We start from the raw sequence: 15,038 nt of genomic DNA, 5'->3' as shown, positions 1-15,038 counted from the left end.
ATGAAAATATTATTTAATAGAAATAAAAAACTAGGTAGTATTTTCACAATAGATGTTTTCCTATTTTACTTTAGTTCATGAGAGGGTTTTAAAGTGAAAGATTTCTCACACAGAAAAAAACTGTTGCTCTTTCAAAATTTATTTCTTCATAAATTCATGGAAACGCATCAGTGGTGCATGGTGAAGTATATTTGCATAAAATATTTTAAATTGTGCTTATCAGGCATATAAAGAAAGAGAGATGCTTGGTCTTTACAGCCTGTGTTTTGAAGATGGGATAATCCCGAAGAATACATTTCACTTTCATAGAATTATAGCACTAGAGAGATTGTAGGGGTTTTTTTTTTAATAGAATATTGTTCGCCTACAAGTTTTATCACTGTCAATATGGAATCTGTTTTTGTGACTTAAATTAGTATTAGGAATATTTTTATCACTAAAGGTAATCATTGGCAAAGTAATTTTTCATTCATGTGTGTGATTCCAAAGTGTTTGACACGTTAGCAAATACATAGTTAGATTTTGTGAGGAAAATGCTTCATGAAGTAAATTCATGTTTGAAAATATGATTTGGGGAAATGAAACAGACTCATTTTTTTTAGGAACATATAGATATTATTTAAAGACTATATACCCATTGCTTTAAAATAAAAATTTTGCTTCTATAAACCTGTATAAAAAGTAGAAGTAAAAAGAGAATTATGTAGAAGGTAGTGTACGTATTTATGTAATGTATGTATTTTGTAGAATAAAAGAAAAATGGATTTTCTGTGAAATTTCTTATATATCCTGTTCTCAACAGATAAGCCATTAATGGGTGTTATTTTTAACTTCTTGTTATGACCTTCTCTGGTGAAAGAAATAATGAATAAAATTCAGCAGTTGTTTTATAGAACTAGCAATTTCATAAAGGTGACACTAAAAGTTTTTTTTTTTACTCAAGTAAATGGGTAAATGAAGATTCTAAGATTATTTAAAATACAAAATACCAGTTTTATAATATACGTGCCTTGCATTTTTCAATAGTCTGTCTACTCATTTTATATTATTTTACATTATCATATATTGTAACTTTGAAAGACTTTCTTTCGAAAGACTATCAGACATTAAGAATAAACTACAAGAGGAGTTAAATTGTCTCATTTCTCAGTTCAGAAAAGCAGTTTAATAACATTTAGTGTTCATCCAATTAATACTAATTTGCCACATGTAATGCATTTAATCACTCAGTTAAGTAATTAGCAAATGTAAAGGAACACATATGCCAATTTCTCCATGGATCATAGCCTCGTACCTTCCATCATCAATGAATGCCCATTCATTGCTTACTTGCTGCATTCACCTTTTGATATCTGTCACTGATGTGGGATCTTTTTTTTTTTTTAATGTGGTTCTGAAGACCCTTCAGCTTGAATTACATAGTTCTTCCATCCACAAATATGGCTGCAAGTTGAACTTGACACAGGATCAATATGATCTGGGCTAAATATCTAAATGTGACTGATTATGTTAGCATCATGTCCACAGATCAATGCTGAGTTTTATTATGAGCCTGACTCTATAATTGCGTTTAATCAATAAACTTTTGTCTCCTTTCCTTTGCAATTTTAGGATTGTACCATATAGGTTGTGAAAACTACATTCAGCTTACATTTAGGACTCTACTTCTTGTAATTACCAGAATGAGATCTGTCTCTGAATTTTAAGGAACAATGGAGCCTCAGCTCTACCATTGTCAGGAAAGGCCACTTTTATCCCGATAACTGATTGCTTGCCCGATGTGCACTACATTTCTAACAGAGCTAATGTAGTAACACCCCAGCACTCCTTTTGGGTGGCGTGTGGCTTTTTCTCTCTATACTTAGTAAATAACTCACATTGAAGACTTCGACAAAACATACCATTAATGAAAGCAATCATAAAAGCTTGCCTTTTGATAAACCCGCAGGGTCTACAGGCGTTGAAAGATGCAATCTGTAAAGAACAATAAATTTGGACCTTTGATTGAAGTGCCATTTGGGATGTTATGCTTTGTCTGCATATTTGCACAAATATGATGCCCCCTTTTTCATGTCTCTTAAACTTGAAGCTTGAGAGCATTCATTGCCATTTCTACATTAAGGTTGGTCCCATTAAAGACTTTAAAAAAAAAAAAAAAAGACTGGAAGTGGTCCAGCAGAAGCCTGTGTGTTCATTTCTGCCCTAGTTTGCCATTTGGAAAGCAAGCTTCTAGCCATCATTGCTGTTTTTTTTTTATGAATAGACCTGGGTCCTTTTCCAGCCGGTTCCTTCTGTAAATACATACTTAAAATGCATCTACCTTTCTTAAAATTGGAAAATATGATTATTTCTCTGATAAATATTAGAAGTGGCTTAGAGTGAAAATAAAATTTTCTCATTTCAAATGATTTGCAGATTTTTCCAGGTCATTTTTCATTAGGCTCTCAAAAAATTGCAATTTATGTCAATGTGCTGAATTCTTGGCATTGTATTTTTTGTAATACAAAATAGTCTGTTATCATGAGACATGCATCTTGTGTTCAAAAAGTGTATTTGCCCATTATTAAGCCAGAAAAATAAATGTATTATACATGCTTCTCTGAATTTACAGATGCCGACCGTTTTCAGAAACATGGTATGGATGAGTTTATTTCTGCTAATCCTTGCAAGCTTGACCACGCCTTCCTTTTTAGACTACTCCAGAGGCAGACTTTGGATCACAGACTGAATGATTCCTATTCATGCTTGGTGAGTACAAGTCTGTCTCTCCAGTTTCCTAGAGGTTAGAATGAAAAATCTTTTTCAAAGTGAGAAACACTTGTTATGAAGCGGCATTTTATTCCTGACTCCTTTAATAACTGTAGTCGGGAGTTAGGGATAAAGGATTCCAATCGATTGCTTCCCAATTTGAAAATTATACACTTGAAGACCACTGCTGTGCCACTCAATACACGGGAGAGTAGGCTCAAACAGACACTGAATTGTGGTTTATCAGTCCCTCTGGAGAAGGCCAAATGAAAATAAAGGCTTTAATGAAGATTAAACAAAAAAAAGCCAAAAACAAAAAAACCTCTGGGATAGGATTTGCTAACACCTGTATAGACATTTTAAGGTTTAAATTCTGCTCACCAAGTGTTGCTAACTTTCATTTCTCTCTTTTGTTCTAGAAAGACAACCTAAGTGACAGGGAAAGAAACAGTGTGAGAAATGATATGACAGGGCCACGTGTAACAGAGGAAATCTTTGGTTTCATTTAGCCCTCCAAAGATAATTTGAATTCCTTAAAAAAGATAAATAAATGGAATTAAGTAAACTGCTACTCTCTCTGTGTTGAAACCAGCCCAAATTTGGGATATAAAGTATAATTAACATTTTGAAGGAATGCTTGACTCCTCAGAATGTGGGCATTAAACTGCAGCCTAGTGTCCCTGCGTGCCCTTCCAAGGGTTTATATTGTCAGTGGCAATTCCTCTGAAATGTATCCAGCCAGACTATCCCTATTTCTATCACCGCAGAGTCTCTTGGCTGCTGAATGTGGCAGCTACCTACAATAAAGCTACGTTGTCTTGTTTAAGACTTCAGGATGTGCTCCAAGCTCATTGGAGATGTTTGAATAGACAGGAAGAACTGAGACTACTTATTGCTGTGATCACAGCTTTCTGCCCTGATAAATCATTTTAAAAAATTTTTTTCCTGATAAATCATTTATAGGCTCTTTATTAAATACCTATTATTCAACATGTAACGGTATGGCTTGAACCCCACTCAGCCCAAACTTAACATGAAGAGTGAGAGCATCACAAAACCCTATGGTATCTTTCCAGGGGGAAGTACACATAGAATGGACACCAATAAGGGACTTCCATGGTGGACTCCACTCAGTGGAGTTAGTTACTGAACTCTCAGAAGTTGTTTGCGTTGTGTGGGTGATCCCACGTGTCATGAGGACTGTGAGGAGAGCACAACAGTGTGTCTTCAACTGTATCTAGAGGGTAGTGAGCATGGTGTGATGAGAGGGTTTGGAGGCAGGATGGCCCTGGATGTCAGTCATGACTCAACAACTGATTTTCAGTGTCTCGAGCGAGTCACTAAATGTCACTGAACTGTAGCCTATGTTCCGTACCATGGAGTCTGTAGTAACTCCCAGGCATGGTGACTGATGTTACACATACACGTGGTTTGTCTCTTTGAGCGCCTGCACTATCGCCACACTATCTGGGGGCTCTTTTTCCTCGTCTTCTTTGTGTTTTTGCTGTCTTACCTTTCTGCATTTCTCACCAGTCTTTTCCTTCTCTTGCACAGTTATCCTGCCCCCTTTTAAAACTGTTTATTTTAGTCCATATAATCCATCGGAACACTTTATTAGGCAGCTGTGCTTAACCCTGACCTGCAGTGTTAGCCAGGCAGGCACCTGCTGGTTCACTTGGCTCACAAGCACACACCAACACACACGCACCCTTCACATCTCATTTCAAGAGAACTAGAAACTACTGTAAGCCATTAGCTCTTGTTATATTGGTCATAGAAGGACAAACAGAAGGAGAACAATATCCCAAATAGGCAAATTCCCGAATGGTATATGTTTACTACCCCTAGACTTAACTGAAATTTTCTTAGTTCACTTTATAAAATGTTTTTGGCAACAAGTCAATTTCAATTATAGTATCTCCTTTAACCATCCTCTTTTTAATTGATCCATACAGGGATTGAAGATTTTCAGAATGTTATTCTCTGTGACTGACAATTTAGATACTTGGGAATAAATTTGGCGAATTTTGAATGACAGTGGAGAAAAGCAGGTTGCCCATGCCTTGCCATGGCAATGAAAAGAGAATAATAGTATTTGGTGACGAGCGTCCCAGATCAGGTCCAGAATTGATGACATTAGCTTTATGAAAATAACATGAAACATACCACTAATAAAAAGTGTCAAAAGACACTTGGATTCAGCTTCTTCTTATAACGTCAAAGAGCGCCTGCAGAAAAGCAAATCCTAGTATAGAAAGGAAACAATTTTTTTTTTTCTTTTTCAGGGTTGGTTTAGCCCTGGCCAAGTTTTTGTGTTAGACGAGTACTGCGCCCGTTATGGCGTGAGAGGCTGTCACAGACATCTCTGCTACCTTACAGAACTGATGGAACATTCAGAAAACGGTGCAGTCATTGACCCAACCCTGCTCCATTACAGCTTTGCATTCTGCGCCTCTCATGTGCACGGCAACAGGTATTTTTACTTGCAAACGCACAGTGAAATGTGTAGGGTTGACTTGGGAAGAGAGAAAAATGTGCTTTGCCACCATCACCTAGTAACAGATTTTAAATAGCAAACACTTCTTGCAAGAGGCGGGGAAAAAACCCACAAAGGAAAAATGTACATCAATATGCTGTTGATTTAGGTTGGCTGCACTTTATGTTTCTTTTTGCCGTTAAAGCCACTTGAAAGAGAAAGGAAGAGAATATCTATGAGATTAGAAGTTGCCTTTTAGTTCTTATGTACCACCTAGTACTAGGGTCTGCACAGCCTAAGTGTCCTCGGTATTTCTATTGTTATGCATATGATGTCTGGGCCAGGCTTGCTGGTAGGTTTGTGTATACCCGATGATTCTTGCTTTTCCATTTCTTGCTTCCATTGAAAAAGAAAGATAAATAAGGAGGTTTATGAATCTTCTTTTAGCCCCTTCCCTTATCTGTACTTTGGGAACAAGTGTCTCCTTTTAGTGTTCTGAGCCAAAAGGGTAAAAAAAATCACCTAATGCAGGCCCCCACAATCATGTGCTTCTAAGCTTAAAATCTCTCCATGTCTCCGTCCCTCTCTTCTCTTAATCCTGTTCCCAGGGAACTTTACTGGGGTTCCTCCCACAAGGAGGTACCCTTTCTCCCATCCCTCCTTTAGCTTGTTTCAACCATTATCCTTTCTCTCTCTCTCTCTCCCCTTATTTCCTTTCTTCCCACAAGCCTGTGTAAGCTTTTGTTAGCCCACAACAAAGCAGAGTGGTCAAGGGACGCTGCAGTCAGACTGCCTGGGTTCAAAGTAATACGAATTGATAGTGTGAGGTAGGGCAAGCCTCATAATCTAGTCTTGTCTGAACTTCCCAAGCTGTGAGAAAGATGTAACATGGTATCTCTCTCAGAATGCACGAATCATCATAGGGCTCAAATGCATTCATACATATCAAGCACTTCCAACAGTGCCAGGCACACGAGTAGTCAAAAAATGTTAACTGGTAGCTTACGTTGTCTTAAGCATTGTTACCCTGTCCAGCTACCTTTCCATTGCTCTCTTTGATCTTCCCACCCAAATTTCCCATTCCTCTCATCTGCCTTCTAGCTCCTCGCTTGCCAACAAAGCCTCTTGAAATAGGTTGGGTAAGGACCTAATTTAGTTGCCTTTTCTCCAGCTTTGCCCTCCTTGCTCCCATCGAAAAGCTGGTGCTCGGGGCTTTCCGAGGGCTTGTACTGTTTGAGACGCTGCATAGCTTCCCTGACGCAGCACCATCTCATCTCAGCTCCCCTCTTTCTTTTTGACCATCTCTTTGCTAATAACTTTTTCCTTCAGATTCCCAAGTGCAGTATAGTTCTTTTCTCACATCTGCTCTTGAACTTGCTCTGTTCTGAGAATGTTTCTACTTCACAGAAAAAAATTGTGCGTCAGTGATCTTGCCCCTTTCCACAGCTTCGGTGACCTGTCTTTATACAGATAATTCCAAACCAATTACTCTCCTCAACTATAGGTCTCTATCAACAATTGACAGCTGGAATGTTCTGGTACTTTCAACTCTCTGTGTATAAAATGAAGTACATCATCTTGGGGCACCTGGGTGGCTCAGTCGGTTCAGCCTCCGACTCTTGATTTTGGCTCAGGTCATGATCTCAGGGTCTTGGGGATTGAGCCCTGCATTGGGCTCAGTGCAGAGTCTGCTTGGGGTTCTTTTTCTCCTCTCCCCCTGCCCCTCCACCCTCCTCTAAAAAATGTTTGAAAAAAATTAAGTCCATGATCTCACTAAACCAGCTCCTGTACCTCTTTTAGCTCCTACCTGGGTGCCTGGCGAAAAGTAACACTCCTGGCACAAATAGGTGTTCAGTAAACATTCAATGAATGAATGAACAACTGAATTAGTTATGTGACTATCACTTCCTTTCATGGCCTCTTCATTTTTCATTCGTCTTTTACCTCCTAGACCCAGTCTGTTGCTCGTGCCAATGTTCTGCCTTTGTAGCACCCCTCAAGTTGGTCTTTATCATTTCCATTGCACTGTCCGAACTCAAGCCTGCCTTTTCTTCTTGCTTATTTGTCTTTATACATCTCTCTACTGCTTCTTTTTCTCCTTACAAGAGTCTAGCAATCACCTTCAAAATTACAGATTAACTTTTATTCTACTCCTTTTAGAAGACTTCAGTGATTCTTGTCTGATTATGAAATTAAAGATAAGTTCCAAGCTTTAGGGTTTAGTTCCAAGTATTAGGGTTTTCTCAACATTGTCGTTGTCCCATCTACCCATACTTCTCTCCAAGTATCCCTCCCCACATAATCTTTACCCCAGGCAACTCGTTTATTCTCCACATAATGTTTCTCTTTTTCCAAGTTTGATAGTCCGATATCCTAAAACTCTGTGGGGAAGACTTCTGTTAACACAAACACAAAACACCTCTTAGCTGTAGTTTCCTCATGAACTTTCCCATGCAAATCTACGTGCTAAATCCACACACACTCCCCTGCTTCTGTCCCGCAAGGCCATATTTTGAAGGCAAACACTGGTTCTCTTCCCCTGTTATGCTCTCTAGGAGGATGTCCACACTGCCTTGCATGTTGTGGACACACAATAAATACTTGTTGAATTGAAGTCATCGTTGTTGCCACTTCTCATCCCACAGTAAAATAAAACCAATCCTGGTCTCAGGATCCGTTCAGGGTTTTACCTCGTTATGGAACTCGGCCTTACTTGGGAATTAGGGGAAAGTTGCAGATGATAGTCCTGTTTCCCGTTATCCCAAAGTAAACCATCTTCATTCCACAAACTTCGGTGGGGGTAGGGGGGTGGCAGGAAGGGGGGCAGTGAGAACAGGGGACAGTTGGGATGGCGAATGGATAGACAACATGAACGGCTTTTTTTTACTAAACCCGTTTCTTAGCTCCTGGTTCTGTCTTACTTCCTCCTGACCAGTGTATATCAAAATATAGGTTTCCCAAGGTTAGGCAGGACTCTGGAATGCAAGAGGATAAAAAGGTTGCAGTGAAACAGACATACCCAAAGAATTTTGTATGATCAGATTATTTTAGTCAATAACACTGAAAGGGATAATTAAATTGCGAACACTAAGTAGGAAATTCAGCTAATGCTTTCCCAAAACGTCTGTGTTTGAGACACATGTTAATGGAAAGTTACTGAGGCACCTGGAAAGCGCTGCCTCGGAGGCAGCCTGATTTGAATCTATAGGTTGCCATAGTTACTTTTATTCTGTAAAACTATTGTTTTCTTTATAACAGTACACTGGAAAGTGTAATTTAAAGTGTGTTTATATGTTCATGCATGTATTATACTTAATATTACACATTAAATCAATTTTCCAGGTTAACGTGTACATTTTCAGGTATCTCTGGGTGGTGTAAAACAAATTTGAGTAAGTCTGGGATTCCACATCTAGGTGACATGTAGCTTAAGGAAAAAAAGTGAAGAAATGCGGGTTTTAGGGAAATTTGAACCTCAGTTAAAGGTAGACTAACGTCTAAGATAAACTGAAGGGTATGATGTTTCCTGTAATCTTTAGCGTCTAACAGATATCATTCAGAAATGTCATGCTGTCACAAAGAATGAAAAAGAGGCAAAAGATCCCTACTTGAATCTAACTCCAAAATCTGCAAAGTGACCCAGATTGGGCAAATCACTTAACCTTTCTGAAACTCCAATGTGTCATGTGTAAAAGGGGAAATACAAATACGAAGGTACTAGATAATTATACTCTCTCAGTATCGATTAGTTATTATTCTAACATGCTTGCCTTTGCCACCCAGCCACGGGGATGTAAATTGTGAGAGGAGAAAACCGGGAAAAGTAGGTAGAGCTGTCATACGTCATGCTAAGTGGAAATACTGCAGTGCATATGTAATTAGACTCTTCAGGTTTTTGCTAATAGAATATTCGGGTTTTAACAACCTCGCCTTATGAACATAAGCTTCTCTTATCCAGGTCTGTGGTATCTGATATTTATATAGACTTTTGTTGAAAATACTGTCAGTGTCAAGTCTGACTTTCTGCAGTGCTTGCCATAGTCTCTCTTTATGATCATGTTATATCTGTCAAGACACACATTCAGAGCACCGTTTTGCTCATGACCTGAGCTCCCTCTGTCAAAAATTCAAAAGGAAAAAGGATTGCCTTTTGTTATCGACCGAAGTGAAGGACAGCAGTGCTGTCTGGATCTGAGATGTTTCCGGGAGCACCTCCTATTACGCGGCTCCGAGCTCTCTAGGTGCTGTCTGCCCCCACATCTCCCGTGAATAGCACTCGGAGTGGTTCAGCAGTCAAAGAATAGATTAAACAGAAAAGGTCTGGCTGGTGCTAAGACTGAGGAAGAGAGAGAAAAAGAAAGGAAGAAAGAAAAAACTGAGTCAAGGACAGAAACAGACACATTCCTGCAGGAGGACAGCCGCACACGTCTGTGAATAGCACAGCCACTCGCTGAGATCGCGCCGCTGAGGACCGACAGGAAGGAGAAAAGAGACTTTCGGAGACAATGCATCACGGGGCAAAGTTCTAGGTTGAGATGTGTGGTTATACATCTTGGTTTTGCTAGTCAGGCTGAGGGTGGGGAACTAAAGCAGCAACACAAAATGGCTTTTATGTCTCAGTTTACTGTAAGGTGTGTATACAATGTATTCACTGGCTCCGCCGGTTTAGTGGCGCTGTCTGCGAGCTGCCGCACACCTGACAAAGGCCAGCGCAGGGGTGCGAGCTCGCAGGAACTGGAGCCGGATAATGCCATGACTAGCGTTCGTATACAAAGTAATCCCTACTTTCTCTCGGCTCCAGGTTATGTCAGAGTAGTAGGTAGCCTTCGTGGGATCAGTCAGGTTATGATATGACGCTGTTTCCGTCTTCACAGATAACATTTCCTCTTATTTATCACTTCAGAAATTGTGCCTCAACTTCCTGTCTCTAATTTTAGAGACAATGATGGCGTTTTTGAGTAAAATCATAGATAATTGCATCAAATAGGCTCATCAAGGATTTTCCTTACCACTTTTTTTTTTTTCCTTACCACTTCTTAATTCTAGTCTTTGATGTATGACATAGGGAAAATAAGTGTAAGTGTCCTGTCAGTTGTCAATCTGGAGACTGCTCCTGGGACAGGTGGACAACCAGATCAAATGCTGTAAGCAAGGTTTATCTTCACGTGATGTGGCCAGTTGAACAGGTTTCAACCTACAGGCACAAAGGTGGAAGGGACAGTAATCAATGAGTAGCTTTTCAACATACTCTGAGGCTTCTTTCTGGATTATATCAGAAACTATAGAACAGGGGCACCTGGGTGGCTCAGTCGGTTAAGTCTTCAGCTCAGGTCATGATCCCAGGGTCCTGGGATCAAGCTCCACATCGGGCTGCCTGCTCAGCAGGGAGTCTGCTTCTCTCTCTCTCTCTCTCTCTCTGTCTCTCTGTCTCTGTATGTGAAATAAATAAAATCTTAAAAAAGAAACTATAGAGCACCCTGAAATCTGCCTCAGTCAAGCTTGCCCAGCAATAGTATCTGTCCCCACTGAGCCTGGAGTTCAATACTAGAGCAAAGTAATTATGCCTTTCCAAAACAAGACAGACAAAAACAGAAAGTGAGTGGTAGGTGAAGAGACTTAGTATGTTGCAAATAGCACTGAGCTGGAAGTCAGAACGTCTGTCTTCCTGTCCCGGCTCTCTCATTTATGAGCTACTTCCTTTTGAGCATTTGGTCCTGTCTGAGCCTCAGTTTCCCATCTGTTCATTATGAGTAATTACAGCAATGCTGTATACCTCATGTTTTTGGAAAATATTGTGGGTCTAATGGGACAGTGGCCGAGACATGACCAAAAGCAGGAGTCAAGAACGCAGTCATCCAAGATAAGTAAGTCACTAGATTTCACCCTGAGGAATAGTTATTAAGGTCACCTATTCATTTGCCTCTGTTTTCCCTCCATGCCATTCATTCACAGCATAAAGCTCAAGAGTTTTCCGAAATAATGCATAAAAGAGCACACTGAATTTACCACTGCAGGTAAATCATTGAGGAAGAGACAAGGCAAAGGGTTTTTTTCCTTCTTTCTTTCTTTTTTTTTTTTATTATGTTCGGTTAACCAGTATATTGTACATCATAAGTTTTTGATGTAGTGTTCAGCGAATCATTAGTTGCGTATAACACCCAGTGCTCATCACAATACGTGCCTTCCTTAATACCCATCACCTGGTTACCCCATTCCCCCACCCCCCTCCCTCCTGTAACCCTCAGTTGGTTTCCCAGAGTCCAGAGTCTCTCATGGTATGTCTTCCTCTCTGATTTCTTCCCATTACCAAAGGGTTTATTCAACATGTGTTAGAATACAAATCAGGTTAACAACAGAAGCAAAAGCTACCCCTCTGGTGTAGCTTTTCTTAAGCATGGGAACTCTGGAGCCTTCTTAGCATCTAGAATTAGGTGGGGAAAAGTTTGGGGTCTTCAGTTGGATTTCCATGTAGTTTTCTAATGTACTAAAATTTTTTAAGAACATAGTAGGTAATGCTTAATAATTAACACAATAATAAACACAAAAAGCTATCTCTGAACATCTGTACCACTTACTGTTTCTGTTGCCAGTCAGTTTAGGGTTTTTAGATCTATATTGATGCACAAAATTGGCCTATTATTTTCCTTTCTCATACTGCTCCTATCAAGATGTGGTATCCAGGTTATCATAGCCATATACAGTGAGTTTGGGGAGCTTTCCAGCTTGCTCTTTGTAAGTGTCAAATGACTTATTTTTTTTAAGATTTTATTTATTTATATGAGAGAGAGAGAGAGAGTACAAGCAGGGAGAGCAGCAGAGGGAAGGGGAGAAGCAGGCTCCCCACTGAGCAGGGAGCCCGATGTGGGGTTCGATCCCAGGACCTGAGTCAAAGGCAGACACTTAACTGACTGAGCCACCCAGGCGCCTGACTTACTTCTTTTTAATAGTTATAAATAACTCACTTTTAAAACCATATGGGCTTTGAGACTTTTATGTGGAAAGATTTTTACCTATTGCCTTAGTTTAAGAACTATACAAGCTTTCCGTTTACCTCTTGATTGAGTTTTGTCAGGTTATGGCTTTCCAGGAAATAGTGCATTTTATCTGAGTTTTCATATGTGTTGATATTAAGTTCATGTTCTCTTTGTACTTTTTGCTCTACCTGCTTTTTGCACAATCTAATATTGTTTATTTTTACCTTCTCTATTTTCCCCTCAATTCATCTTTCTGAAAGTTTGTAAATTTTATTAGTCTTTTCGAAGATCTAACTTTCAGCTTTGTTGAACTAGACTGCTCCTTTTCACTAATTTTTTTTTTTAAATCGACTTTTTAGAATAATTTTCGATTTACAGAAAAATTGTGAGGATATTACAGGGAATTTCTGTATTTGTTTTCTCTAATGTTACTGTCCTGCATTAGCATGGAACATTTGTCAAAACTTAAGAAGCCAACATTGACACATTACCATTAAACTAACCACCAGGTTTTATCTGGATTTCACAGTCCCTAATGTCCTTTTTTTCTGTTCCAAGATCCAACTCAGGATGCCATTCGTGTTGCATTCAGTTGTCATGGCTCCTCTAATCTGTGGCCGTTCCTCAGTCTTGTCCTGTTTTTCATGACCTTGACAGTTTTGGGTAATTCTGGTCAAGTATCTTGTCAAACATCCCTCAATTTGGGTTTGTGTGACATTTTCATGGTTGGACTGAAGGTGATGGGTTTTTGAAGAGATGAAATACTCTCTCCTCTCATCCTGTCAGGGAGTGTGTGATATCCATAGGACACCACGAGTCATGTTAGCCATGATCACATGGTTAAGTAGTCTATGCCAGGTTTCTCCAGTAAAGATAGTATTTTGCTATCTCTGTGTTTTTTGAAAGTCACTATGTCCAACTCACACTCAAGTGGAATTAAACGACACTTCCCAGAGGGAGGACTAGCTACATACATTATTTGGAATTCTTCTGCAAGGAAATTTTTCTGTTCCCTGCTATTTAGTCAACCATTTGTTTATATCAGTTTGGATTCATATGTAGTTACTTGGTACTTTGGGTTATAATCTGATACTGCTTTATTTTGTTGCTCAAATCATTCCAGCTTGAGCCATTGAGAGCTCTTTTAGACTGACTCCCTATGATGTGCCCCATCTTTTTTTTTTTTTTTTTTTTTTAATTTAAAGCACTTTATTACTTTCTGGTACTAAAACATGCTTCAGACTCTTCTTGTGTTTTCCCTGACTGGTGAGTGGAAAGCTGGCACTACCATGGTGGTTTCTTCCTTCTACTTATGGCAATTTTTACTTTGTATCTTTTGAGGCTGTTTATTAGGTACATTCAAATTTTAAATTGTTAAATCATCCTGGTAAATGGAAATTATTATTATTTGATGACCCTTCGCATAACTAACAATGCACTTTGCATTCAAGTTTACTTAGATGGTTATTAATGTAACCTTCTTTTGGTGAGTATTTGTCTGATACATTGATTCATACTTTTAGCCTTTCTGTATTCTTGTGTTTCGTGTACCTTATAAATAGCAAACTCGATTCTGATTTAATTCTCCATTATGACAATTTGTTTTTTAATCCCTTTAGTCCATTTACAATTAGCATGTGTATTGATGCAAGTAGATTCATTTCTGCCATTTTATTTTGGCCTTTCTTTTTTTTTTTTTTTTACTCATGTTTGTAAGCTTTTTAGGGTTTTTTTTTCTTGCCCTCTTGTTTCATCCAGGTCCTTCTATTTTCTCCCCTTCGATGGTTTACATTTTCCACCGTTAAGGTTTTACTGTGCATATTGCTAAAATTTTAAAGTTTTATGCTAAGCAACAAATTTCCTTTCCTTCTAAAGAGTGGAGAGACCTTGGAAAGTTTCGCTCCAGCCATGCCCTTCCTCGCTGACATGCTTATTTTGTCTGGTATTTTAGTTGTATCCTTGTTTGCTTATTTTCTGTTTTATACTCAATATTTGTTTAGATTGAGAAGTTATTTTCCTTTTTCCTAAAGTATGTTCTTTGGAATTTCCTATAATGGAGCAACTACAGATAGTGAATTTTTGTTTGGAATTGTGCTTGTTTCATCCAAGTTTGTTAAAGAACATTTTGCTGGGCGTACAGTTCTGGACTGGCTGTTACTTTCTCTCAGAACTTTGAGAAAGTTCTCTTGTGGCTCCCTTTGTTCCCAGTAAGAACACTGTTCACACTCTAATTGCCATTTTTTTGAGGGGGATTTATCTTTGCTCTCTGGATACTTTCAAGGTTATTTTGTTCTTTAGTGTTTTGTGGGTTCGCTCTACATGTGGATTTCTTTTCATGGATTCTGTTTGGGATTCCTGTGGATTTCTGATCCATGTGCCCTGATACTGAGTAAGCGTGGATTTCTTTGAATTTACTCTGATTGGGATGGGAAGATCCATGTTTGCCATCATCCTGGAATATCGTTATCTCTTTAAATACTGTTTCTCCTCTAATCTCACTCTTTTCTAAAATTCCAAATATCCATATATGAGGCGTTTTATCTTCTGTATCTCTCTGAATGTCTGTAATACATATTCTGTCTACTTATTTCTCCAGCTGCATTCTATGTTATATTTTCAGTTCTGTCTTCTTCTTCTTTTTTTTTTAAGATTTTATTTATTTATTTGACAGAAAGAGACAGTCAGCGAGAGAGGGAACACAAGCAGGGGGAGTGGGAGAGGAAGAAGCAGGCTCCTAGCAGAGGAGCCTGATGTGGGGCTCGATCCCAGAACGCTGGGATCACGCCCTGAGCCGAAGGCAGATGCTTAACGACTGCACCACCCAGGCGCCCCTCAGTTCT

At 39.1% G+C, this 15,038-nt stretch overlaps 1 protein-coding gene across 10 annotated transcripts in view; it reads left to right on the top strand.

Moving 5' to 3' along the window:
* Positions 1-15,038, top strand: part of CADPS2 (calcium dependent secretion activator 2) — a 513,662-nt gene that overhangs the window by 368,904 nt on the left and 129,720 nt on the right. For all 10 annotated transcript variants that reach the window (XM_044387950.3, XM_044387934.3, XM_044387928.3 and 7 more), the window contains exons 12-13: positions 2,612-2,748; positions 5,034-5,221. In XM_044387950.3, coding sequence (XP_044243885.1) covers positions 2,612-2,748; positions 5,034-5,221 — 325 coding nt within the window. The remainder of the gene's footprint in view (positions 1-2,611; positions 2,749-5,033; positions 5,222-15,038) is intronic.

This window comes from Ursus arctos, unplaced genomic scaffold (genome assembly GCF_023065955.2).
Source record: "Ursus arctos isolate Adak ecotype North America unplaced genomic scaffold, UrsArc2.0 scaffold_3, whole genome shotgun sequence".
In the NCBI taxonomy this organism is placed as follows: domain Eukaryota; kingdom Metazoa; phylum Chordata; class Mammalia; order Carnivora; family Ursidae; genus Ursus; species Ursus arctos.
The sequence above is the reverse complement of the archived record's forward strand: the minus strand, read 5'-3'. Positions and strand labels throughout refer to the sequence as shown.